The sequence below is a fragment of the Littorina saxatilis genome, linkage group LG10 (genome assembly GCF_037325665.1).
Source record: "Littorina saxatilis isolate snail1 linkage group LG10, US_GU_Lsax_2.0, whole genome shotgun sequence".
NCBI lineage: Eukaryota > Metazoa > Mollusca > Gastropoda > Littorinimorpha > Littorinidae > Littorina > Littorina saxatilis.
In genome coordinates this window covers 38,996,303-39,021,472 of record NC_090254.1, presented here as the reverse complement: position 1 = coordinate 39,021,472, position 25,170 = coordinate 38,996,303, and the positions used below count along the sequence as shown (strand labels likewise).

Here is a 25,170-nt window from a genome sequence, read left to right as displayed (position 1 = left end):
CATCTGGCTTAAACTTTGAAAAATTGTCAATTTCTTCAACTAGTTTTATAGTGTTTGAAGTCATTCACACATGATGAAAGTCTGGTTGATAAAATCAAACGTCAAGGTCGCAGCGGGGTCGCATTGAAGTCAGACACATACAATTGTCATTTTCACGAACGCCTTTTAAGCAACACCTTTGAAACTTCACACATTCCAAAGTTTTGATGTTGTTTGGTTATAATCAAAGTGTGGTCAATTTCCATGATTGAGAGCATTCAGAGGGGTCAAGTTGAGGTCACACAAAAGAGATTAAATTGTCGACACAACAGATGAGACTGGCTACCACTGTTTATTTTAATACACTTTTATGCAAATTTTAAATTGTGTTCAACCATATACACCAAACTCACCCAAACTCCTGAAACATCCAAGAAAAGGAAAAATGTGTCCAAGCAAGGAAAAACGCCATTTCTTCAAAGGCTGGAATAACTACAGAGGCAGCCGCGTCATTACACACAATGCAATTACGTCATACATCATACATTTCTATGAGTCATGTTGAATGGAATGGTGGCATGTGCCTCTATTCTAGCTAACAACAAAGCTGAAAAAATGAATATTATCTGTTTGTTTTGTTTGTTTTACCCGTACGAGACCTTTCTGTGACCTTGACATGTGACAAGGATCTACCTTAACTTCTTTAAGTCGGAGTTGAGAGTTGTGTGATGTTTGAAGGCTCTCCCTTTAAAAAAAACTGAGATAATGATGCATTTTCGTGTTTTTGATTTGCCCATGTGACCTTGAGATTCGACAAAGGTCAACAAGACTTTAACCGTGTATGGAGGCTATTAAGCCCAAAAATGTGAACTTTCAAGGTTCTTGCTTTGAAAAACTCTGAGAAAAAGGTTATGTTTTTTTTTTACCCACACGAGACCCTGCTATGACCTTCACATTTCTCAAGGATCAACCTTGAATTCTCCATGTTGAACAATCATTAAGCAAAAGCGTTGTTTGAAGTTTGAAGGTTCTAGCTTCAAAAATCTCTGAAAAAATATGTTTCATCCGTTTTCTGAACCACATGTGACCCAGCCGTGACCTTGAAATCTGACAAGGGTCAACAAGACTTTTACCATGCATGGGGGCGATTAAACCCCAAATGTGTGTGAAGTTTCAAGGTTTCAACTTAAAAAACGTCTGAGAAAAATATACATTTTCCTTTTTGGACAATGTGTTGCACGCAAGACAACACGACAAACGCTCGTGTTATCATTCTTTTACTTTAAGGTCGACTTGCGTGCCCGCTCTTTCGCTAATCTCAATTAAAATTCATCTTAGAAGTTCGGTTTTATTACGCTTTTAATTAAGAAGATTAAACTAAGACAACAAATAGTTAGTTTTACCCATTAAACTCGATAAGGTAGTGACATTTTATGTTGAACGCAAGAAGGTGTCGCACGCAAGATCTGAAAAGATGTTGACGACATAATTTCAACACTTGATAGCGCAATCGTGGTTCGTGATTTCTTCACAAATTTTGAACACAGAATGTGTCACGTGGTTCCGTAAATGAAGTAGATCTTTGTACATGTAAATTTTGTTTTTAAAAGAAAATAACCGTTAATTACCGAACATTTTGTCGCACGCAAGATATGACGAAATTTTCAAATCGTTTTCAAAAATGCTGTTCAAAAGTTCTGCAGTCTTTGCTGGATTACTTGAAAGACAGCAGTTTGATACACCGTTATCGCTTGACGTGTCGACATCAATTCCAGAGTTTTTGAAAAAGAAATTTAGTAAATATCTGCGATTGAAAAATGTATGCCGTGATGACGAATCATCTTGCGTGCGACACCTTAAAATTCGGTTATCGAAAAAAAAAAATTCTCTCGAGATTTAGATTTGACGTTTGGTCTCGTCTGTAAAGCGATGTTTCAGGCATTCAATCAAACTAAATGCAATTCATTTGTGCTTCTTGTTATTTTTCTGTGGCATATTCAAAACACGAGGTATCACGATGTCCTTTTTCAGATGGCCGGTTTTGGCGTTATTTTTGACTTTAAACAAAGATAACTTCAAAACCGTTCAAGTCAGACACACGAAATTATGTCCACTATCTCTTCGCACATTCATCCACACACACACCAATTTTCAGCAGACACACGTTTTTAGAAACATTTTTATTGTAAAACAAAGTCGTCTTCTGTTCTGTGAGCACCTTTTGGCACTTAGTCATATATATATAATGTATTATAAGTTTGATGTGATAGTTATTTGATTATATTGTTTTCTGTTCTTGTTGACCCTATATTAGGGCGAGGGCTGGATGTAAAAAAGCAATATTCTTGCTTATCTATTACCCTCGATAATAAAGATTTTGTCTTGTCTTGTCTTGTCTTGTCTCTCTCTCTCCCTCTCTCTCTCTCTTTCTCTCTCTCTCTCTTTCTCTCTCTCTCTCTCAGACCTTTCCCATTGAATATGTGTGTGTGTCTATGTGTGTGTTTGGGAAGCGAAGCATTGTTCTTGGACATTTTTTAATAAAATTAAATATATATGACAGATCATTTTTTTATATTTTGAGTTGCATTGTTAAACATTTTTTATGCGAACAGACACAATTTAATATACAATCGCACACATAGGAACTTGTTTTGATTTATATGATATTAATGTCCTTCTAATTCAACCAGAAATCAGAGAAAACGTGTATATTTTGGACATCTAAATAGGCTATTAAATGTGTTTTAGTATGACAGAACAAGCATAATATCATGTACACGTATCTGCGTACAAATCCCAATATAATTATATGCAACATATTATAGATCTCTCTTTCTCCCTATTTCTTTCCTTGAATTTCATTGGTATTTGACATTCTTGAATGTGCAAGGCATACAGCAAGTTGTAGCAGTCTCAGCGGGCAGGGACAGAGAACTGAGACCACAGACATATTCTTTCTATGTCTGTGAGATGAGACTGTCAGACGCCATTTCTTGGTTCTTGGGTGCAGAAAGGGTGTGACTGTTTCCTGTCATTGATAAAGCTAGGTTGGTGTGTCTGTGAAAAACTAGTTTCCTCCCTCCACTGTCTTTGTCTTTGAAGACTGTCAGAATGTGCCCTGGAATTCTCTGTTACAAGGGTGACACAAGATATGGCTCAGAGGGAGAGAAATGGGGGTCAGGGAGGAATTTGGGTGTGGGGTTGTTAGGGTAGGATCAGAGAAGCAAAACATCTCAGATGTTTTGTTTGCATACATTTAGCAATGCAAGAGCCCACAGGAATGTTTTGTGGTTTTGTGGTAGCATTTGTTTTCTAGTTGCAATGTGATTCAGTTTCTAAAGGTATAAAACAACATGTATACAGTTGTATACACACGCACACACACACACACACACACACTCACACACACACACACACACACACACACACACACACACACACACACACACACACACACGCACACACACACACACACACACTGTGACACAAACAAAGAGGTGTCTTTTCCACTATTCGAGATAAAGTTACACACATTATATATCTTTTTACAATTGAATTCAGGTTTACATTTTTCCCTCACAGGTTACAAGGATGAGACCTACCGATGCCCCCCTCAGGTGACCGTCAACAGATATGTCAAGACGCATGGGGACTCTTGCTACCAGTTTATTCCACGTGAAAGGACTTGGTCCGGTGCCAGTGCCGATTGCCGCTCCAGAAGGGGCCACCTGGTGACCATTCGCGAAAGATCAACCCAGAATTTCATCGTAAACAGCCTGCAAAGCTTTCACTGGCCGGGCAATGGGGTGTGGATTGGAGCGTCCGACCGCCAAAATGAGATGGACTGGAGATGGGTTACAAGTAAGTCGTGCGGTTTTAAGAAATGAATGCAAAAGAATTTAATTTTGGTTTGTAACTCCTGGATTTCTTTATATATATATCTGTATATATATAAGTCCGGGGGGTGTCTGGTAACAGTGTGAGGGTCACCTTAGTCACAGGCTTTTAACTCAAAAAGTGTTCGCTCTTTTCTAAAACGGTTTTCACCACTGGATAGAGCATAACAAACTGTTTAAGAAAATGTAAAAATATGAAAATAATGCAAAGGTGACATGCGACTCATTCCATGGTGGAGGGTCACATTTGTGGTATATTATACTGCATTTGTCAATTGTTTTTTCTTCTAAGTCCATGGTTCCAATTTGGCACATTTCTAGCACGTACCACATACGTTCCAACAAGATACTAATTATGCGCTACATGTAGCACATTCATGGTATACTAGATTTCGGTAAGGGTAATCTGCTTTCCCTTTTATCGCATCATTTAAGAATTCTTTTCTCCCTGTGAAAACGATCAAGAAAACTTACCATAAATCTGTTAAGGCTTTTACACTACAGTGGAATCCTACTTTTATGACCTTGAAAAATGTAAGAAAATCAGATCTTATAAGGGAAGCAGTCTTGTAAACTTTTAGCTGTTCCCTTGGTTGGTTGTTATCAAAAGGTTCAACAACCTGTACTTGTCCAGAAACACAGTTGAACCCCTATTTTAAGACCTCCAAGAAACTGAGAAAGACAGGTCTTAATAATAAGGAGGTACATTTGTAGTCTTAAAATGAAGTTTATGACCCCCCAAAAAAAATCCTGAGAGAACAAGGTCTTAAAAGGGAGGGAGTCTTAAATTTGGGGGTCTTAACACTTTCTACCCCACCAGTATGTTGACCAAGTTTTGTTTAGCCGAGATCAGCTGTGCTAGCTGCAGCAGCTAGGTCACTCAGAATTGTAGTAACTGTGTAGTAACTGTGTATCAACATGCAGGAATGCAGGTGTTAGATGGACGTTACAGCAAGCGACTGAAGCCAACAGTCAATGAGTTAAAAGGGATCCGAGGTTCCACTGTAGCAGAGAATGGCTATAAGGTGATGGTGAATTTTGTTTGTGCTGTGCAGACCATCGGGTAAAGGATGGCTATGATAACTGGGCGTCGGGTCAGCCCAGCTGCCACATCTTCTGCTTTGAGGACTGCGGCCTGCTGCGTTTGGACGAGGGGGGCCGGTGGCACGACTACAAGTGTAGCTGGGTGGAGGACTACTCCTACATCTGTGAATATCGTGAGTAGATGGAGTTTTTGTATAGTTGTAGTTGTTTGTGGTGTAGTGTTTAACAGGACTGGGTGGCCGAGTGGTAACGCACTTGCGCTCGGAAGCGAGAGGTTGCGAGTTCGACCCTGGGTCAGGGCGTTAGCAATTTTCTCCCCCCTTTCCTAACCTAGGTGGTGGGTTCAAGTGCTAGTCTTTCGGATGAGACGAAAAACCGAGGTCCCTTCGTATATATACTACATTGGGGTGTGCACGTTAAAGATCCCACGGTTGACAAAAGGGTCTTTCCTGGCAAAATTGTATAGGCATAGATAAAAAATGTCCACCAAAATTCCCGTGTGACTTGGAATGATAGGCCGTGAAAAGTAGGATATTCGCCGAAATGGCTGCGATCTGCTGGTCGATGTGAATGCGTGATGTATTGTGTAAACAATTCCATCTCACACGGCATAAATAGATCCCTGCGCCTTGAGTCCGAGTCTGGAGATACGCGCGCGATATAAGACTTCATATAACATAACATAACAGTGTGTTTGTGTGTGTGGAGTGCGGGGGAGGGTGGGTGGGTGCTGTGCGTGTGTGTTTGTGTGTGTGTGTGTGTGTGTGTGTGTGTGTGTGTGTGTGTGTGTGTGTGTGTGTGTGTGTGTTGAGAGTGGCATCAAATGTGATTTCACTGGAACTGTAAAACATAATAAATGGAGGGGGTGGGGGTGGGGGTGGGGGTGAAGACTGCACATTGTGAGTATTAAGGCTTGAAGTGACCTTGATTCCGCAGTTGTTGTGTGAACTTTAAGAAGCACGCTGTAGACATTAAAATACAAATCTCCCTACCCACAGTGCATAGTTATGCAGCTACTACAATGTACTGTACTTGGGCTAAGAGTAAAGTTCCTTTCTTGAGAGAGTTGTACTGATAGTAGATTTTCAGCTTTACTTCAAAGTATGGTACTGGTACTGGTATGGTAGAATTGGATTTTCTGTCAGTGCCGGCTTTTTTGTGGTGAGAGCATCCTGCTTGTGAAAGTACAAAGGACAATGCATGTTTGGAAGTTTATGAAAGTTGATCGATATTATGAGTTATTTCTAATATGCTGACTGTTAGCAAATGATAACAAGACATGTTGAGAAAAAAGATATCAAGCATGAGCCTTTTAGGCGAATGCTGATATCGTTTGTGAGACATGTCTGTTATCATTTGCTAACAGTCAGCATATTAGAAATAACGGTTTTATTACCGTTTAATTTGACCAAAAGAAATTTTGAAGCGACCCCGCGAATTTCACAGAACAGCCGCAATGGGAACTTGAGCGCTTCTACCTGATTATGCCTGTCAGTCAAAGAATTCTCGTGACCTGAGTCAGCCAATCAGAGTAACACACCTGACGTGATGAATATTCACAGGTCAAATGCCTTTGACACACAACAATCTCACAAGATAAATCATGTTGAACATGCGTTTCGGTTGCTTCGCTTTTTCTCGTTGAACAGAGAGCGACAGATTTAGAACCGACTCCAGACGGATGGGAAATGACGTAAAGATACATTTGATGTAAAGTGAGTGACGCAATTTCCCTTGATTTTTCCGAACTTTGATCATTTAGATTTCAAGTGAGCGATCGGCATTGCACACTCAGACGATGGGCGGTGCCTTGCTGTTCCGTAACGCACCCACCGACAAAACTCGCTTTTCGGTATTTTTTTTAGATAAAGAGAGTATTATCTGACAGCATTTGAAGTGTCATTCTTTAGAATAAATCACGCTGATATTGTTGAATTACATTTTTACTTTGTCTTGTTAATTTTTAGCGTGATAAACAAAAAGGGTCCCTGCCTGAACGTTATAACATTTAGAGGGTCACCTAGAATCCGTCCATATGGGGCACTGAATCGGTTATATTGAAGATTATTGCTGAAAGCAGATTAAGTACTCTATGAAATACACCTGTGTGCTTACGACCGACCACAGTTGTAACTTTTTATTTCCCTCTGTTTTCAGCTCTACTCCCAAAGACAACCACCACCACAACCACAACAACAACTACCACCACCACCACCACAACCACCACCATACCCACGACAACAACAACAACAGCAACAACAAAACCATCAACAACCACTCTGTTGCCGAACACAACAGTGAATGACACAGCCATGCTGATGAAAATGGTACCCGATGTTCAAGTAGAAATGATCGGTAAGATATCCATGCAAAGTTTTTGCTGATTTGGGACAACAGGCATATATATGTGTGTGTACATGGTAAAACATGGTCAGTATATAGGAAAGTAGAGAGAACAGTTGTCAGCAATGCAGTAGTGAGAGTCATATTGAGGGCGTACACTAATCCAATTAGCACTGAAAATGACATATATATATATATATATGGGTCATTCTCTAAAGCTGGGTCTCATACTGTGACATAGGTGTCAAAAATTAAATGCCCACCAGAAAGTTCAAATGAGATGTAAATAGAAAGATACAAATGTTCTTCACATGATGTTGTAAAAAAAAAAGCTAATCCAGTTATAACTTTGTGCATAAAGTTATGACAAAGTTCATAAATGACCAAAATAACGCGTGTAACATGGAAACAAAAATCACACTAAAAACATCTCTTAAAGTCAGTTTTTCTCTCTTTTTTAACATTGTTCTATGCAGTTTTGCTGCAACAACTACTCTCAACACCCTCCCAAAGTAAAACTTGAAAGAAAAAAAAAATAAGAAAAAAAACTTTAAAGTGAGTTTTGTAAAAGAAAACAACACCAATTCTGTTTTTCCTATAAAAGTATCTGTTAATATTTTGTAACATTTCCTAATCAACATTTACCAGTATCACTCCCCAAACAGTGTGGATAATTTAAATGGTGCAAATTACTTTTATCTAAATAGATATTGATGATTATGCAATGCCATCTCCGATGTAACATGGAACCCAAAAAGCAACTCGGCAAAGCATACTTTGATTTATCTGATCAAAATGAACCACAGTCAACATTCAAGTCAAAAAGCTAACACAGAACAACAGGTTAATAAATATAAACTGCTTTATTCATTAATTCAATGCAAAATTAGGATTACAAGAAAACATATTTTGAGGCCAATTAAAGTCAAAAATACAAATCAGAAAAAAATTCTCTAAACAAGAAACTTGAACTCCTTTCCTTCAAACTCTTAATCTTTTTGGTTACATTTCCCAGTGTTACTCCCCCAACAGTAATGAGAATAACAAGAGTGCAAAATAGTATCAGAACAAATAGATATTGATGAGCATGTAGCATGGAACCCCAAAGGCAACTCAACTGAGAATTATTTGAAATAGCTGATGAAAGTGAACCAAAATCAAAATCCAAGTCCAAGAAAGGAACACACAACAATATGTTAATAACACATATTGTTTTATCCATTATTTACTTGCAATAAAAAGAAAGGGGAAAAAATCTAAGGGCAAAGTGAAATTTTTGAAAGTCAAAGTAAACAAAAAACCCAAAAAATGATACTAAGAATGTACAAAAAAGTCAGTATGAAATGTCAAAAACAAATGCAATGCCTCGACCAGGGGCTAGTCTGGGTGCTGGAACAGCTTTGTTCTCGCTGCTGGCAGAGAGCCATGCCTTGTCTGCCCATACATAACTGTTAGTGTCTGGCTTCAGCTTCAGATAGTGAAGAAGCAGGTCCCCAAGTGCTACTGTCAACGTCAATAACTTTGGCGTAGAAAAAGACAGTTCTCTGACGACCAAGCAAAGGTACTTCAATGAAGCATCCTTCACTCACTTGAGAAGTATTGGTTGGCGAGATTGAAGGGGGCAGGGAAGGGCAGTCGGGTGACTGGTCTGTGTCACTGGTAGACAGGCGACTGGTCTGGGTCAGGGCAGTCAGGGGACTGGTCTTGGGCAGGGCAGTCAGGCGACTGGTCTGGGGCATGGTAGACAGGCGACTTGTCTGGGGCAGGACAATCAGACGACTTGTCTGAAGCCGGGTAGACAGGTGACTTGTCTGGGGCAGAGTAGACAGATGACTTGTCTGGAGCAGGGTAGACAGATGACTTGTCTGGAGCAGGGTAGACAGGTGACTTGTCTGGGGCAGGACCGTCAGGTGACTTGTCTAGAGCAGGGTAGACAGGTGACTTGTCTGGAGCAGGGTAGACAGGTGACTTGCCTGGGGCAGGACCGTCAGGTGACTTGTCTAGAGCAGGGTAGACAGGTGACTTGTCTGGAGCAGGGTAGACAGGTGACTTGTCTGGGGCAGGACCGTCAGGCGACTGGTTAGGGGCAGGGTAGACAGGCGACTGGTTCAGCACTTTCAGAACAATACACAAAGAAAAAAAACCCGGATTATTCTTTGAAATCAAAAGGCTAAATAAAAAAAGATTCAAGCACACGGCAATCTTTTGACATCGCATCAGCATCGTTACAAAGATGGCGACGAGTCGGGTCCGCGTGACGTTGACAATGAAGAAACACAAATCAAAACAACGCTGCAAAATAGTAGCATCTCGACTGCCCGAAAGTAATGCAGAAATGTCTTTTAAAGAAGTGAAATAAACACTGCCGTTTTTAAGAACTTGCACGAAACTGTAAAGCGACTTTGACGACTCTTTTTCAACATCGTAACGAAGAACATCATTCTAACGGTTCCGAGTTACGAACGAGATCTTGTGAGGCCATTTTCAACCGCACTAATAAATCACCCATCTTTTCCCCAGGGATGTTGCTACAAATTCATACCTATAGGACAAATGTCCTGAGTTCTTCAGCATCAATAGGACATTTGACCGCTTTCAGAAAGTGTAATAGGACATTATGAATTTGCGCCAAATAGCTTATAACACATTCCATGGAATTGTTCCAAAGTCATGCGCCCACACACACACGCACACACCCACGCGCGCACACCCACGCGCGAGCGCTGTAGAACACACACATAATATAGTAAATACATCAACACAGTGTGCGTATAATGTTGTATTTGTTTAGTTTCAAAGAAACCACACACACACACAAAAAAACATGAACAACTTCAGAGCTCTTACTTTGATTAAATACTGCATGATTTGGATAAAAGTTGACAAACAAAATGATCGGTTTGATCTAATGCTGATCTTTTGCAGGCTTTAGGTTTTTTTTCACCGGCATAATTCAGTGCTTCGTCTCGTATCGAAAACAAAAGCAGACTACAAATTTAGTCAGTTGGAGTTGTCTCCCGTACTCCTGTAGCATGCACTGATCTAAAAAGAATCCACTATTTTTAGATCAGTGCGCTGCACCGAGACGGTTATACCCAAACGGCGCATACCGCAAACGGTTCGGGAATTCCCGACAAAAGAAAAGATTCGCACGCGGCACTGACAACTTCAGTGTCAGCTGAACACGAGAGCGTTCGGTCTGTTAGAAGATTTGCCGGTATCTTAAAATGAAAATTAACGAATATCGCGCTGTCCGAAGGAATGGAGTACATATCGGACAATGACCACGCTCAGGCTAAAACGATAGGACATCTGACCGACATGCGGCAATGTGAATCGGACATTTGGGGATTTTCATCGTTATATGTCCGATGCCTAACGACATCCCTGTTTCCCGAACAGTTTTTTGCAGTTAAAAACAACATAAAATACAGCCGTGATTGATACACGTTTGGCTTCTGAAGAAGATTGTGTGTCCGATTACCCTACAATCGGGCTAACTTCGTCACAAAGAATCGGGAGACTCCGGTCTTCCTCGTTACGAGGTTGATGAGAAATTTTAAATCGAAGCAAGAAAGTATTCAATCAAGGCGCGTATATGAATAGTACTGTTGAAAAGTTACAGAAGCAAAATCTGCACCAAAAAAATGCTATCTATTGTTACAAAAAGTATCGGAGCACAAGTTTGAAAAGAGTTTCGCCGGAGATCCAAAAATTTACTGACTGCTGAAATCAAGTATGAAACTGCGTTCAGATCAAGTTCGGTATTTTGTCAAGTCAAGAGCACACTCATCTTAGCCGAACGTAAAGAACAATCATACAGTTATTTATTTAAACAATGCATAAGCATTTATATGCATAGAATTTGCTGTAAACTATAGATCAGCACAGAAGTGTCGGGATAACAACGTCACACATGCAACACAATGAGAACCCAAATTCAAACTGAATCTCGCTGGCGATGTAAACCGCGTGGTCAGCCGAAGTGCATTATGATATCCTTCCGCTTGGTAGTAGAGGGAATGTGTGTCAAAATAGTTCTGAGATATTTTGTCTTTTGTACGATCTAGTAAAATGTTTTGATAACAACGTAACATCAGAAACTGGAAACAAAACTGGGTAATAGCATTACACAACGAAATATGTTTTGTTAGCTCAACCTTAGTGTTTCTCATTGCGCGTACACACAAGGAACACAGTGGACATGTGTTCGAGACAAAAAGTAGTACCACCCAGATTTCGGAGCTTGCTGTAGAGTTGCAAAACAAAGCGTGTACATGTGGGAAACAGAGTGTTACGTTGTTGATCGTAAAGAAGAATGCCAATTTTGGCAAGATTAACAAATATTTTTGAAACAAACTTTCACAGCATGAGAAAAGTAACATCACATGATAATGTTATGCTGGAAACGATCAGTTATAATGATTCTGTTCAGTTTGCTGACCAACACTTTCAGTCAGCTTTTTCATGTCACAAAACGACCACCCATTTTCGCAAACGAATGAACACCATTCATTCAACTAAGTAAACACAGACCAACATTTTGAAACAAAAATAGCTTTATTGTCTCTTACAATATTCTTCTATAGTCTGCACACAAAAAAATTGGAAAAAGTTTTAAACTTTGTTCACATTGCATCTATTTTTAGAAGTGGTATCCAAATGCCAAAAAATAGTCTAGGGTCGCGCGAAAAAATAGGGTCGGTCGGGATACCGTAAACAGACTTTTTTTTTTTTCCTTAAGACCCCCCAATTTTAGACTCCTACCCGACCCCTTTTAAGACCTTGCTTTCTCAGACTTTCTGTTCAGTGAATGATAACCTCTGTAAATTTACCCCCATTTTAAGACTCAATCCTCCTGTTTAAGCCTGATTTTCTCAGATATGTGGAGGTTCTAGAAGGGGGTTCAACTGTACATGAATGAGTTGTTTTGTAGATGATCAAAACGGCTCTGGGTTGAAATTGACATTTTTTTTTTAAATCTTTAATTGAAACACAAACATATCCCTTATTTTATGTGTCTCAGAGCTGGACAAAATCAAGGGAAAAAAATGTCATAGTATCCTGGGTTTGCACCTGCTATCCTCCATGATCGTTTTTCTATTGGTTATTTGTTACCAGTATCAAATATTGGATTGTTTTTCTCTCGGTGTGTTACAGGCAACACTCAAATGAGCAAGCTGGAAGTTCACCAGGACCAGACAGCAAACAGTACAAGTAAGTACATCTAAAATGTTTTCTACTATTTTTTTATTTTGTCTGAAATTATTTTTTTTGGACAATTTAGCACACCAGCTGGACAGGCTTTAACTAATTGGTTTAAAACAATCCTTTTAAAACAAATGTACATTAAAGTACACTGGCGTTATGTGAAAATGTAACCAACACTTACACAAATATTATTATTAACTTCTAATTTGTTGCTGCCCTATTAAAAATACTTTTCAACTGTCTACTTTAATGTTCTTTTTTTGTTAACTAATTGTAATTTATTTATTTTTTATTTTCCAGTTCTGTTTATTGTTTTGTCATGGTAAATACTTTAAGTAAATGTGACCCTCCACCACGAAATGAGTCGCATGTCACCTCGCGTGGTTTTGCGCTAGGCTTAAATATAAGTCCGGGGAGTGTCTGATAACAGTGTGAGGGTCACCTTAGTCACAGGCTTATAACACAAACAGTTTTTGCTCTTTTATAAAACGGTTTTCACCACTAGATAGAGCATAACAAACTCTTTAGGAAAATGTAAAAATATGAAAATCATGCAAAGGTGACATGCGACCCATTCCGTGGTGGAGGGTCACAAATGTAATTATTCTGATCTACAAATTGATGTTTGCCTAATTTATTTATGATTTTTTCAATGCTTCTTGATTATTTGTTCTTGTTATGGTATAATTTAAACCTGGATTAATTTCTTACTTGCAGTTTTTCATTCACGAATTCATTTTACTCCTGGATTTATTAATCTTTTCATGCATTATTTCACTAAGATGATTCAACCCTTGCTCATATGCTTGCGGATGCAGTCTCAGCTGTCGTTTTAATGACTTGCCTTATTGATGTACCGACTAATTGATGTACATGTGCCATGTGATTGCAGTATCCATCATCGTTTTGGTGCTGGGACTGGTCTGTGGGCTGATCCTGGGCCTGTGTATAGGTCTCTTCATCTTTAGACGCAGGTAAGTAGTGGAGACAGTAGCACACATGATAATTTTCAGACTTTTGAAATCAGACTCTTTTATTATGAGCTAGACACAATTCAGTGGAACCCCCCAATATAAGACATCCTCCCTTTTAAGACCTTGTTTTTTTCACATTTTTTGTTCATAACCCCTGTACAGTTACCTCCATTTTAAGACTCCCTCCAGGGGCGGGGATGTAGCTCAGTCGGTAGCGCGCTGGATTTGTATCCAGTTGGCCGCTGTCAGCGTGAGTTCGTCCCCACGTTCGGCGAGAGATTTATTTCTCAGAGTCAACTTTGTGTGCAGACTCTCCTCGGTGTCCGAACACCCCCCGTGTGTACACGCAAGCACAAGACCAAGTGCGCACGAAAAAGATCCTGTAATCCATGTCAGAGTTCGGTGGGTTATAGAAACACGAAAATACCCCGCATGCTTCCTCCGAAAACGGCGTATGGCTGCCTAAATGGCGGGGTAAAAAACGGTCATACACGTAAAATTCCACTCGTGCAAAAAACACGAGTGTACGTGGGAGTTTCAGCCCACGAACGCAGAAGAAGAAGAAGACTCCTTCCTGTTTAGGACCTGATTTTCTAAGATTTGTATAGGTCTTAAAAGGGGGGGGGGGGGGGGGGTTCCACTGTATGAGAGCTGTTTATTTACTCATCTGGATGCATAATGTATTATTTTAGAACCTTAGGTCACTTTCAGACTTTATTGATGTAACTTTGTTCCCATGCCCGATAAGAGAACTGCAGTAGGGCGTTTGCTACGGTTTCGCTGTGGATAGATCCGCCTTGTTGGCCCAGTGGTTTCACTGCGAGCACGCGCCACCCCGGCCACTACTATATGTTCACAAATACTGTGTGTTTGATTGGCTGTGCACCACAGTGAACCCCCCTTTTCAATACCTCCAAAAATCTGAGATAATCAGGTCTTGAAAAGGAGGGAGTTTTAAAATGGGGGTAAATTTACAGAGGTTGTGAACAAAAAGTCTTCTTCTTCTTCTGCGTTCGTGGGCTGAAACTCCCACGTACACTCGTGTTTTTTGCACGAATGGAATTTTACGTGTATGACCGTTTTTTACCCCGCCATTTAGGCAGCCATACGCCGTTTTCGGAGGAAAACAAAAAGTCTAAGAAAACATGATCTTTACAGGGAGGGAGTCTTAAATTAGGGGGTCTTAAGAGGGTGGTCCCACTGTATCCGTGTCTATAATGGATCGCTGAAGGGAGAGAACTTAAAAAAATGTAAGTTCCCTTCGTGAAGAAACGCCTGAAACAACTCAAGGTTATTCTTATGGAATATTAGCTGTGCATAGAATATGCCAAATATTAAGATGGATGGTAGAAAATAAAAAGAAAAAAAATTTGCTGAAGAAAACTACTCAAGAAATGCCATTTTTAATCCCTAGTCAAAAAGGCTGGTGAAAGAAGAAATATCATGTATGTGTGTATTAGTGTATGTGTGTCTTTCCGAGTGTCAGTCTCTTTCCTGTGAACGAGGTGGACCAATAAAAACTTGAAAACTTGAACTTTTAAAAGGACTTGTGCATGCGCTGAAGTTTTTGTCACTTGTGTTTTTGTGACTTTAGCTTGATACTGACATTAAGGCTACATGTCACCTATTAGGGGAAAAAAAAGGAGAATACTGTAGCCTGTCAACTCTAAGCTCCTTATAAAAAAACAAATAATCTCCCTTTCCATTGTATCAATATTTTTGCCCATTTTCTTGTTTCCTTCACTGAACACATAATTTTGTTTTTAAGGGGAGAATACTGTAGCCTGTCAACTCTAAGCTCCAATTTTTAAAAAAAGAATAATCTCCCTTTACATTGTATTAATATTTGTGCCCATTTTCCTGCACTGAACACATAATTTTGTTCTCAACAGAAGCAGGAAAGAGAAGGAGGAGGAGCCTTCAGTCTTTTTCTCCAATCCTTACTATGGCGACGTTAGGGCGCCCCTCAACCCCCCACCCACATCCGACGACTTCATCGACAGCACCTGCTGCGCTGGAAGCACCAGCTACTCTCAGGCCCCGACCCCTGTAAAGCGACCCCTCTGCGGTCCCCCTCTCCCTAAACGGGGGGAGAACATCTACAACCCCAACCCCACCCTCAAATCCCAGGCGGCGGACAGTTACAACGACATCACGGCGCAGAAGTTGTTGTACGCGGCTGGGGGTTCGAACCCGCCCGAGGAAGGTGCAGTCGGGAACGTGTACGATGAAGCAGACTTGGTGGACCACCACTACGACTACAGCACGGGGGAGAATTTCTACGAAACCGTGGACAACGTTCGTCTGGCCATCCATCAGAACGCGCTCAACGAGCAACAGGAAGAGGAGGAGCGTTATGTTCCCTTTCAGTTTGACTCTCCAGCACCGGAGGAAGAGAAGAATTAAACACGTGCAGAATTAAGACAAATAAAAAATATGAGATTTAAAAAAAAAATCTGAGATCATTTCCACCGCTGCCAAGTCAAGAAATACTACACCTTACAAATGAAGTTTGAATATCAATATTCTGTTTTGTTCTGAGAACAGAATCACTACCTTAAATATGAATATTCCTTTTTTGTTTCTGATAACAGAATCTAACCCTAACCGAAACAGAATCACTCCTTTGTTACTCAGCAATCGCCCACCGTATAGCCTAGTAACTGCTCTAATGTCACAAACACTAAAACGAAGAAACCCTTGGTGTGTGCAAGGCAGAATGATTTACTATGTCAGAAACAGACCTTTACATATGGCGTTTAAATGTTGATATACTCTCCAGTTTCTATCTCCAGCGCTGGATGGAAAGCAGAATTAACACACAGAGAATGAAAATGACACCATGAGATTTGTTCTACCACTGCCAAGTCAAATATACACGGTGCAAAAGGATAACATTTTAATATATTAATTATCGCCAGTTTGACTGGCACACGATGTAGTGGAACATTGAACATGCAGAGAATAAAACCCTTAGATTTGGTCCACAGCTGCCAAGTGAAGAAATAGACTTTACGAATGGAGTGAATATTAATACATGTATTCTCTTTAGTAATTAGTGTCGAGATACACCTTACAAAATTGAAATGCATAATACACTGTATGAATACTGTTTGCAGTTTCAGACATCCCAAGAGCAAGGAATGTAAAGTTCGTCACAAAACAGAAACAAAAGAAACTGTAATCACTGTGATGATTGTCATTGAAGAACTATACATGGTAACATTTAATGGTAACCCAAGGTGTAGCTAATCACCCACCCTGTGTAAGACACACAACAAAAAGAAACCTTGGTGTGTGCATGGCAGAACTTTTTTTTTGTTTGTTCGTTCATGGGCTGAAACTCCCACGGCTTTTAAGTGTATGACCGTTTTTACCCCGCCATTTAGGCAGCCATACGCCGCTTTCGGAGGAAGCATGCTGGGTATTTTCATGTTTCTATAACCCACCGAACTCTGACATGGATAACAGGATCTTTTTCGTGCGCACTTGGTCTTGTGCTTGCGTGTACACACGGGGGTGTTCGGACACCGAGGAGAGTCTGCACACAAAGTTGACTCTGAGAAATAAATCTCTCGCCGAACGTGGGGACGAACTCACGCTGACAGCGGCCAACTGGATACAAATCCAGCGCGCTACCGACTGAGCTACATCCCCGCCTGCATGGCAGAATAATAACTGGACCGATAAACAGATACTCGGCGGGTTTAGTTTTTCACCTTGTGTGCCATTAAGGATAACATCTATTCAGTAGCAACGTTTGTTGTACAGTTTGCCAGTAACAGCAGCAATTGCATTGCAGTGTATTTATCTATGGATTTGTACTTGACTCCTAGCACCTAAAGGTTTAGAAATTAGAACTTCTTCTTCAAGGGATTCGAAATGAAAGCAAGTGATGATGCGATATTTTCATGCACAAAAAAAAAAGGTAAAGTGCCAGTAAGCCATGTAAACTATGTAGGCACTGGCTTTCATGAATACTGTAATTCAGCCTTCTAGAAAGAGGAACTTTTTTTAAATTAAAAAAAAAAGTTGGGGGGTGCATTCTATACATTTAGAATCGGAGACTTCCAAGAAGTGTGAGGGGCTAAGAGTGTTTAAAAGAACAAATGCATTAATGCATTGACTGAACAGAATAAAGAATGCTGGTATTTTGGGGAGGGGGTGGATTGAGGTGCATTCCATTCAGTTAGAATCAGAGACTTCTGACAATTGTAACGCAAAATGTATTAAAGAGCACAAATGCGTTGACTGAACAACTCCCCGCGGGTTAGGGGGAAGAATTTACCCGATGCTCCCCAGCATGTCGTAAGAGGCGACTAACGGATTCTGTTTCTCCTTTTACCCTTGTTAAGTGTTTCTTGTATAGAATATAGTCAATGTTTGTAATGATTTTAGTCAAGCAGTATGTAAGAAATGTTAAGTCCTTTGTACTGGAAACTTGCATTCTCCCAGTAAGGTCATATATTGTACTACGTTGCAAGCCCCTGGAGCAATTTTTTGATTAGTGCTTTTGTGAACAAGAAACAATTAACAAGTGGCTCTATCCCCTCTCCCCCCTTTCCCCGTCGCGATATAACCTTCGTGGTTGAAAACGACGTTAAACACCGAATAAAGAAAGATGACAAGTGTAACGCAAAATGCATTGACTGAACAGAATAAGGAATGTTGATGTGGATCACTGCACTTCCTGTGGATTTGCTTAGATAAGGAGCTTTTCATTATGAGTGAAGTCTATGATTCAGTGTATCTGAGCAAACAGAACATTAAACCATGCATCAGATGCAATTTCTACAAACAGCGAAATGACAGCAGATTTTGTACACCGAGTTATTCCTCATGCTTTACCCCCCGCGGGTTAGGGGGAAGAATTTACCCGATGCTCCCCAGCATGTCATGTCGTAAGAGGCGACTAACGGATTCTGTTTCTCCATTTACCCTTGTTAAGTGTTTCTTGTATAGAATATAGTCAATTTTTGAAAAGATTTTAGTCAAGCAGTATGTAAGAAATGTTAAGTCCTTTGTACTGGAAACTTGCATTCTCCCAGTAAGGTCATATATTGTACTACGTTGCAAGCCCCTGGAGCAAATTTTTGATTAGTGCTTTTGTGAACAAGAAACAATTAACAAGTGGCTCTATCCCATCCCCCCCCCTTTCCACGTCGCGATATAACCTTCGTGGTTGAAAACTACGTTAAACACCAAATAAAGAAAGATTATTCCTGCTTTGATATTTGTGGTATTTTACTTGAATTTTTAAACAATTGTTTACAGGTATAATCTCACTGTACATACACTTGCTTGATAATGATGGCATTTGAGGGGGGAAAATGCATTTTTAAATATGTCTTGTGTATCTGACTGAGAGTTTGTCTTACCAGTACATGTACCTGTCCATGCACAAGCTTGTTAACCACAGAGTTCACAGATAAACAAAAGACCCCCCATCCCCACTCCCCCCCAAGACCTCCCAAAGATCTGAGAAAATCATGTTATCACGTGTTTATTGATTGATTAACATTTTGGAGGGGAAAAAAAAAAAAAGTTTTCAAAGAGAGGGTCTTGACATTATATTTCTGTTCTTGATTTTTATGTGCAATGAAGAAATTCCACATGGAAAGTTCCAGCTTCTTCTATGATAAACATATTATAACCGATTGCATGCATGTAGTATATTGTCAGAAGCAAGAGCAAATGAAATAAGTAGAAAATATGAAACGTATAATGGTTAACAGGGTACCTTAAATTCCCTGTGCAATTAGTGTTTTTATCAATGTCATATTGATGTCATATACCTACTGTCACTTTATTGTAGTGTATTGGGAACCCCCTTTAAAAACCTTGAGAAAATCTTTTAGAAAACCAGGTCTTTAAAAAGATCGAGGCTAGTACTTTTTCAGGGGTTTAACGAACAGAAACTGTGAGAAAGCAAGGTCTTAAAAGAGAGGTTCCACTGTAGTATGTGATCATTGTTACTTTCATAGACGGGCGCAGTGGCGTGGTGGTAAGACGTCGGCCTCCTAATCGGGAGGTCGTGAGTTCGAATCCCGGTCGCTGCCGCCTGGTGGGTTAAGAGTGGAGATTTTTCCGATCTCCCAGGTCAACTTGTGTGCAGACCTGCTAGTGACTTAACCCCCTTCGTGTGTACACGCAAGCACAAGACCAAGTGCGCACGGAAAAGATCCTGTAATCCATGTCGGAGTTCGGTGGGTTATGGAAACACGAAAATACCCAGCATGCCTACTCAACGAAAGCGGAGTGAGCTGACTATGCTCTCAGAGTATAGTGTGGGGAACCCAAATGGGCAAACGAGCTCACACGAAACCAGACAATTCTGGAACGCTGAAGAAGAAGAAGTTACTTTCATAATCACGTGTCATGTATAGTGGAACCACCTTTTTACTACCTCTAAAAATCTGAGAAAATCAGGCCTTAAAAAGGAGGAGACCTAAAATGGAAGTAAATATACAGAGGTTATGAACAGAAAATCTAAAGAATTAAGGTCTTACAAGGGAGATAGTCTTCTTCTTCTTCTGCGTTCGTGGGCTGAAACTCCCACGTACACTCGTGTTTTTTGCACGAGTGGAATTTTGCGTGTATGATCGTTTTTTTACCCCGCCATTTAGGCAGCCATACGCCGTTTCCGGAGGAAGCATGCTGGGTATTTTCGTGTTTCTATAACCCACCGAACTCTGACATGGATTACAGGATCTTTTTCGTGCGCACTTGGTCTTGTGCTTGCGTGTACACACGGGGGGTGTTCGGACACCGAGGAGAGTCTGCACACAAAGTTGACTCTGAGAAATAAATCTCTCGCCGAACGTGGGGACGAACTCACGCTGACAGCGGCCAACTGGATACAAATCCAGCGCGCTACCGACTGAGCTATATCCCCGCCCGAGGTAGTCTTAAATCTTAAATTGGAAGGTCTTAAAAGGGGGGTTCCTCTGTATTTGTATCCTGCGCATTTGCTTGAGAGATAACCAGTGTAATCATGTTCAATCATTGTTAACCATTGTAATCATGTTCAATCATTGTTAACCATTGTAATCATGTTCAATCATTGTTGTCATCACTGCAATTGTCAGCTTCACCGTGTCATATCGTTAGCATGTAAATAACATAAAAAAATTTTAAAAAAAATCGTCTGTGTACAATTTTACTGTGCCATACGTCACATTTTACCTGATGTCTGAATCACTGTAGTGCTGCTTTAATTGCTTGCATAAGTTATAGTAGCGTAAACAACAAATGTGCAATCTGTATTATAGTAATTTCTTTGTACATGTACCATCAAAAGCTTACTGTGCATTCAGATTTTTAAAGAGACATTTTCTTTTATTTCTCTCTCTCTCTTAATTTTTAACTTTTAATTTTTAATTTTGCAATTTTATTATTGTGTGTTTATGCGTCCCAAGGACAGATTGTAAGAAAAGGCGTAGCCTTAAATCTTAATCCTTGTTAAATAAAGTTCAATTCAATTCAATTCAATTCTCTCTCTCTCTCCCCTAGTCCCTACCCCACTTCTATCTCATTTTGTACAGTCACAACAAAGTTCTGTGATTGAAATTGTGTTTATTGTTCTCAATTTCTTTTTTTAAACTCATGTTTACACTTTTAATGAACTTCAATACTTGTTTTACAGTTTCATTTGTGTTAAGAAATGCATTTGTCAGAAAGAGCTTGTCAAAAGTTGGTTTACTGCCACAGTGTGTACAGTGATTCACTATGCAAATGACAAAATGTGTAGCTAGTCAAGTGTTTTAGTCAACTGTATGATGCGATCATTACTATCCTGAAAATAGGTATTCAGTGTCGGGAAAGTGTGATGGAGACGTTGGATTAGTAAATTCATTGATAATATATCCTCATTATGTTGCTTAAAACAAATCATTATGTTTGGTTTGTAATTTGTGTTTATGAAGTTTTAGATTTCTGATGTTGATAAGAATCGGAGTTTAAGTTTCTTTCTTTGGTTATGAAGCATACTGGTAATGTTTGAAGCTGCAGAACTACTTGAAGAACATTTTTCATTTTTTGTGTGTTTGTAAACACAGATCAGATTTGTTCCAAGAATAGATAGTGTAAAACTAGATCTAAAAATTGGAATAGATAGTGTAAAACTAGATCTGAAAAATGGAATAGATAGTGTAAAACTAGATCTGAAAAATGGTATTGCATTTTGTAATTGTAGCATTTTTTAAATTGCATAATAATGATCTCACCCAGTAAAAGTCAAGAAAAGTTTTGTCTCCACGGCATGGACAAAAATCCCACCTAGGTTGCTACTTTTGTATAGTAAATAAGTATTGCTTTGAATCGTCCCAAGACCGGCACGGTTGGCCTAGTGGTAAGGCGTCCGCCCTGTGATCGGGAGGTCGTGGGTTCGAACCCCGGCCGGGTCATACCTAAGACTTTAAAATTGGCAATCTAGTGGCTGCTCCGCCTGGCGTCTGGCATTATGGGGTTAGTGCTAGGACTGGTTGGTCCGGTGTCAGAATAATGTGACCGGGTGAGACATGAAGCCTGTGCTGCGACTTCTGTCTTGTGTGTGGCAGAGCAGCTCCACCCTGATATGGCCCTTCGCGGTCGGCTGGGCGTTAAGCAAACAAACAAACAAACAAATAGTCCCAAGTAGACGCTGTTTGTACAGTGAAACCTTCCCTTTAAGACCTTAAAAATTCTGTGAAAATCAGGTCTTATAAGGCAGGGAGTCTTAAATTGGGGGTAAATTTATAGAGGTTGTGAATAGAACATCTGAGAAAGCACAGTCTGAAAAAGGGGGAAATCTTAAATGGGGGGGGGTCTTAAAAGGGGGTTCCTCTGTACCACAATTGTGGACAAAAGGAACAAATACTCAATGTGGTTTTGATGCAAATCAAAGAGAGTGTATAAAGTGGTGCTCTACACAAACTATGTAATGCATGAAATCGTAATTTTCGTATTTGATTTTGTGTAATGAAATGAATGACAAAACTCTTCAAGCTGTCATCATTGTTGTGTGTAAGCGGAAAAAAATCAGCATGTTCACTGATCATGATACAGAGTTATACTTGCCAAAGTTTTCCTTAACCTGTAGTGCACAAATAGTGTGTGCGTGCATGCGTGTGTGTGTGTGTGTGTGTGTGTGGGTGTGTGTGTGTGTGTGTGTGTGTGTGTGTGTGTGTGTATGTATGTATGTGTGTGTGTTTGTGAGTGTGTGTGTGTGTGTATGTGTGTGCGCGAGCAAACATTTGCGATGACTGTGTGTATGTGTGCGCGCGCGAGCAAACATTTGCGTTGACAGTGTGTGTGTGTGTGTGTGTGTGTGTGTGTGTGTGTGTGCAAGCAAACATTTGCGATGACAGTGAGTTGAAGATATTGTATGCAAGACAAGTAACTCTTTTGTTATCAATGTTTATGTATTTTCCAATTGTTGAGATCTAGAAATAAAACTATTTCTTTTTTCTTTATATAGATATATAGCTTTTGAATTTGGGAATTCAATTAATGATCTAAAATGTATGTGTCAATAAACTAAAAGAAAGCATAATTTTCTAGGTCTACCATTTTTGTGAGCAAGGCTGTAATGTAGAAGACTTGGGTCGTTTGAATTCATGAAATGGAACTTTTCTTGCTGTTGGTAGTTGTGTGTGTGTGTGTGTGTGTGTGTGTGTGTCTTGTGTGTGTGAGTGTGTGTGCCTGTGTGTGTGAGTGTGTGTGTCTGTGTGTGTCTTGTGTGTGTGAGTGTGTGTGAGTGTGTGTGTCTGTGTCTCTGTGTGTGTGTGTGTGTGTGTGTGTGTGTGTGTGTTGTGTGTGTGTGTGTGTGTGTGAGTGTGTGTGTCTGTGTGTGTGTGTGAGTGTGTGTGAGTGAGTGTGTGTGAGTGTGTGTGTGTGTGTGTGAGTGAGTGAGTGTGTGTGTGTGTTCAATGTTTTCTTTTCACAAGTGCTTTTGTGCATATGTTTGTCTGCATGTGTACAATGTTATTATTATTTAATTTTTGCTGAAGAAGATGTTTGCTTTTTTCATTTGGAAATATGACATTTCTGCTTTTCTTTGCAGAAAAGAAACTCTAGCCCGCATAAATTCTTGAACTGCAAAATCTAGAAAGCATAGATTGCAAAAAATGAACTTTTTGAGCCAATATTGAACTTATGTGAACAAAATCATGTGTGCGTTATCCTTGTTACTGTCTGGCCGGATTCAGTTGAAAGCTCAAGCCAAGAAATGTTCAAGTCATATTGGTTTCGCTTCAGTGTTATCACAAGATAGAAAAAAGAACAATTCTTTACTTTTGAAAAGTTATTTTGTACTTTTAAGCGAGTTGTCTAATGCCTGCATGTAGGTGAAAGTTTTATGCCCAGCACAAATTAGACACACTAGTTTGTCCCCCTTATTTCTTTGCCTTTTATATTTCTCTTTTAACCGCGAAAATGATCTTGTTATCTTTGACTTACAGACCGTATAATATGTATGTAACCTGATGTTCACTTGTGACTTTGTAGTATAAATAAAAGCTTGTCTAGCTTGATTGTGTGTGTTGAATTCTCTATGTGTGTCTCTGTTTGTATATTTCTCCTCCAGACTGTCTGTCTATCGGTCTGTCTGTCTGTATGTCTGTCTGTCTGACTGTCTCTTGATCTCTCTCTTTTACACTCGCGCACACACACGCGTGCATATCCACGCACACACACACGCGTGTATATATGCACCTATGCACACACACGCGAGCGCGCGCGCGCACACACACATACACACACGCATACACACACACGCATCTAAATACACCCTCAGCTCACCCTCTCAGCAAACATTTTAAATACAGACTGAATATAACAGTAGCAACAAAACAAAAAAAGCAAAAAAATCACAAGCTAAGAAACTCGGACAATAAAATGTCAAGGACTATCGTTTGGCCAATCGTTTTTGTATGCACAGTCCCAGTGCAATGTCCTGTCTATCGTAAATGTGATAAAATTATCACACCAGCGAGACAATGTGTTGAAATGTAGCCTACTCCCTAGCTACTGTTGATGTGAAAACGGATCAAGGCTGCACTCGGATCAGCTACTAAGCAAACATTTGCACCGCAGTTTGTCACACTTAAAGGCTCACTCCGCCACTGACGTGAAAACATTCCGCCTCCCCGTCTCAGTTCTGGCCAGGCTATTTCGTGGGAGGTGACTGTGACCATTCCTCCACTTGGTCACATACCAAACAGCAACACAAACGCCTCAGGTAAGTGCTTGCTGTGGTGAGTTGGAATTTTTGAATGAATTATTGTCCTAAAAAGGCACCCGTGCCCTTTACAAAATTAATTCTTTAAAAATATACCGCCCCAGGCTGTTACTTTTTGGTGTGTGATACCTTCCTTCGCGTGTCGACTATATTGTCAATCACTATAATTATATCAGCCCATTTTTTTTTTGCATAGGATAAAAGCATCTTTCTCCTTAGACACCCACCAAAAATCAACGGTTTAAAACAGCTGTCTGCGCTGAGTTATATTTTCATCTGAATTAATTCAATACCTGACATGGCAATCTAGAGCATTAATTCATTAGAAAATAAAGAGTCTTTGTGTAATTACAAATGCCTTTCAACAGTAAACACATCAGGCAGAGGTCAGTGAAGGATGTGGCAGTTCCACAGTAACCACGGTCAGAACATCGTGCTGAGTGAGGATGGTGTGACCGCCAGCAGTAACATACCGGGGGGAGCTGACCACGGCATTGTGGTGTCC

General features: G+C 40.1%; 2 protein-coding genes across 3 annotated transcripts in view; both read left to right on the top strand.

Annotated features, from left to right (window-relative positions):
* Positions 1–3,561: 3,561 nt before the first annotated feature.
* On the top strand, positions 3,562–22,979 carry LOC138978787 (uncharacterized; the record flags this gene model as incomplete). Its single annotated transcript, XM_070351574.1, is given in 6 exon segments — positions 3,562–3,840; positions 4,931–5,092; positions 7,077–7,274; positions 12,423–12,479; positions 13,366–13,447; positions 15,340–22,979. Coding segments are annotated over 6 exon segments (1,292 nt in total), but the record flags the coding sequence as incomplete, so codon positions are not given.
* Positions 22,980–24,402: 1,423 nt separating this feature from the next.
* The window catches only part of LOC138978785 (neuralized-like protein 4), a 6,641-nt gene continuing 5,873 nt past the window's right edge, over positions 24,403–25,170 (top strand). Inside the window, exons 1-2 of one of the 2 annotated variants that reach the window (XM_070351570.1) lie at positions 24,403–24,681; positions 25,034–25,170. The exon at positions 25,034–25,170 is cut by the window's right edge and continues 33 nt beyond it. In XM_070351570.1, coding sequence (XP_070207671.1) covers positions 25,063–25,170 — 108 coding nt within the window. In that variant the 5' untranslated portion in view covers positions 24,403–24,681; positions 25,034–25,062. The remainder of the gene's footprint in view (positions 24,682–25,033) is intronic. The other variant, XM_070351568.1, reaches the window with a different exon arrangement.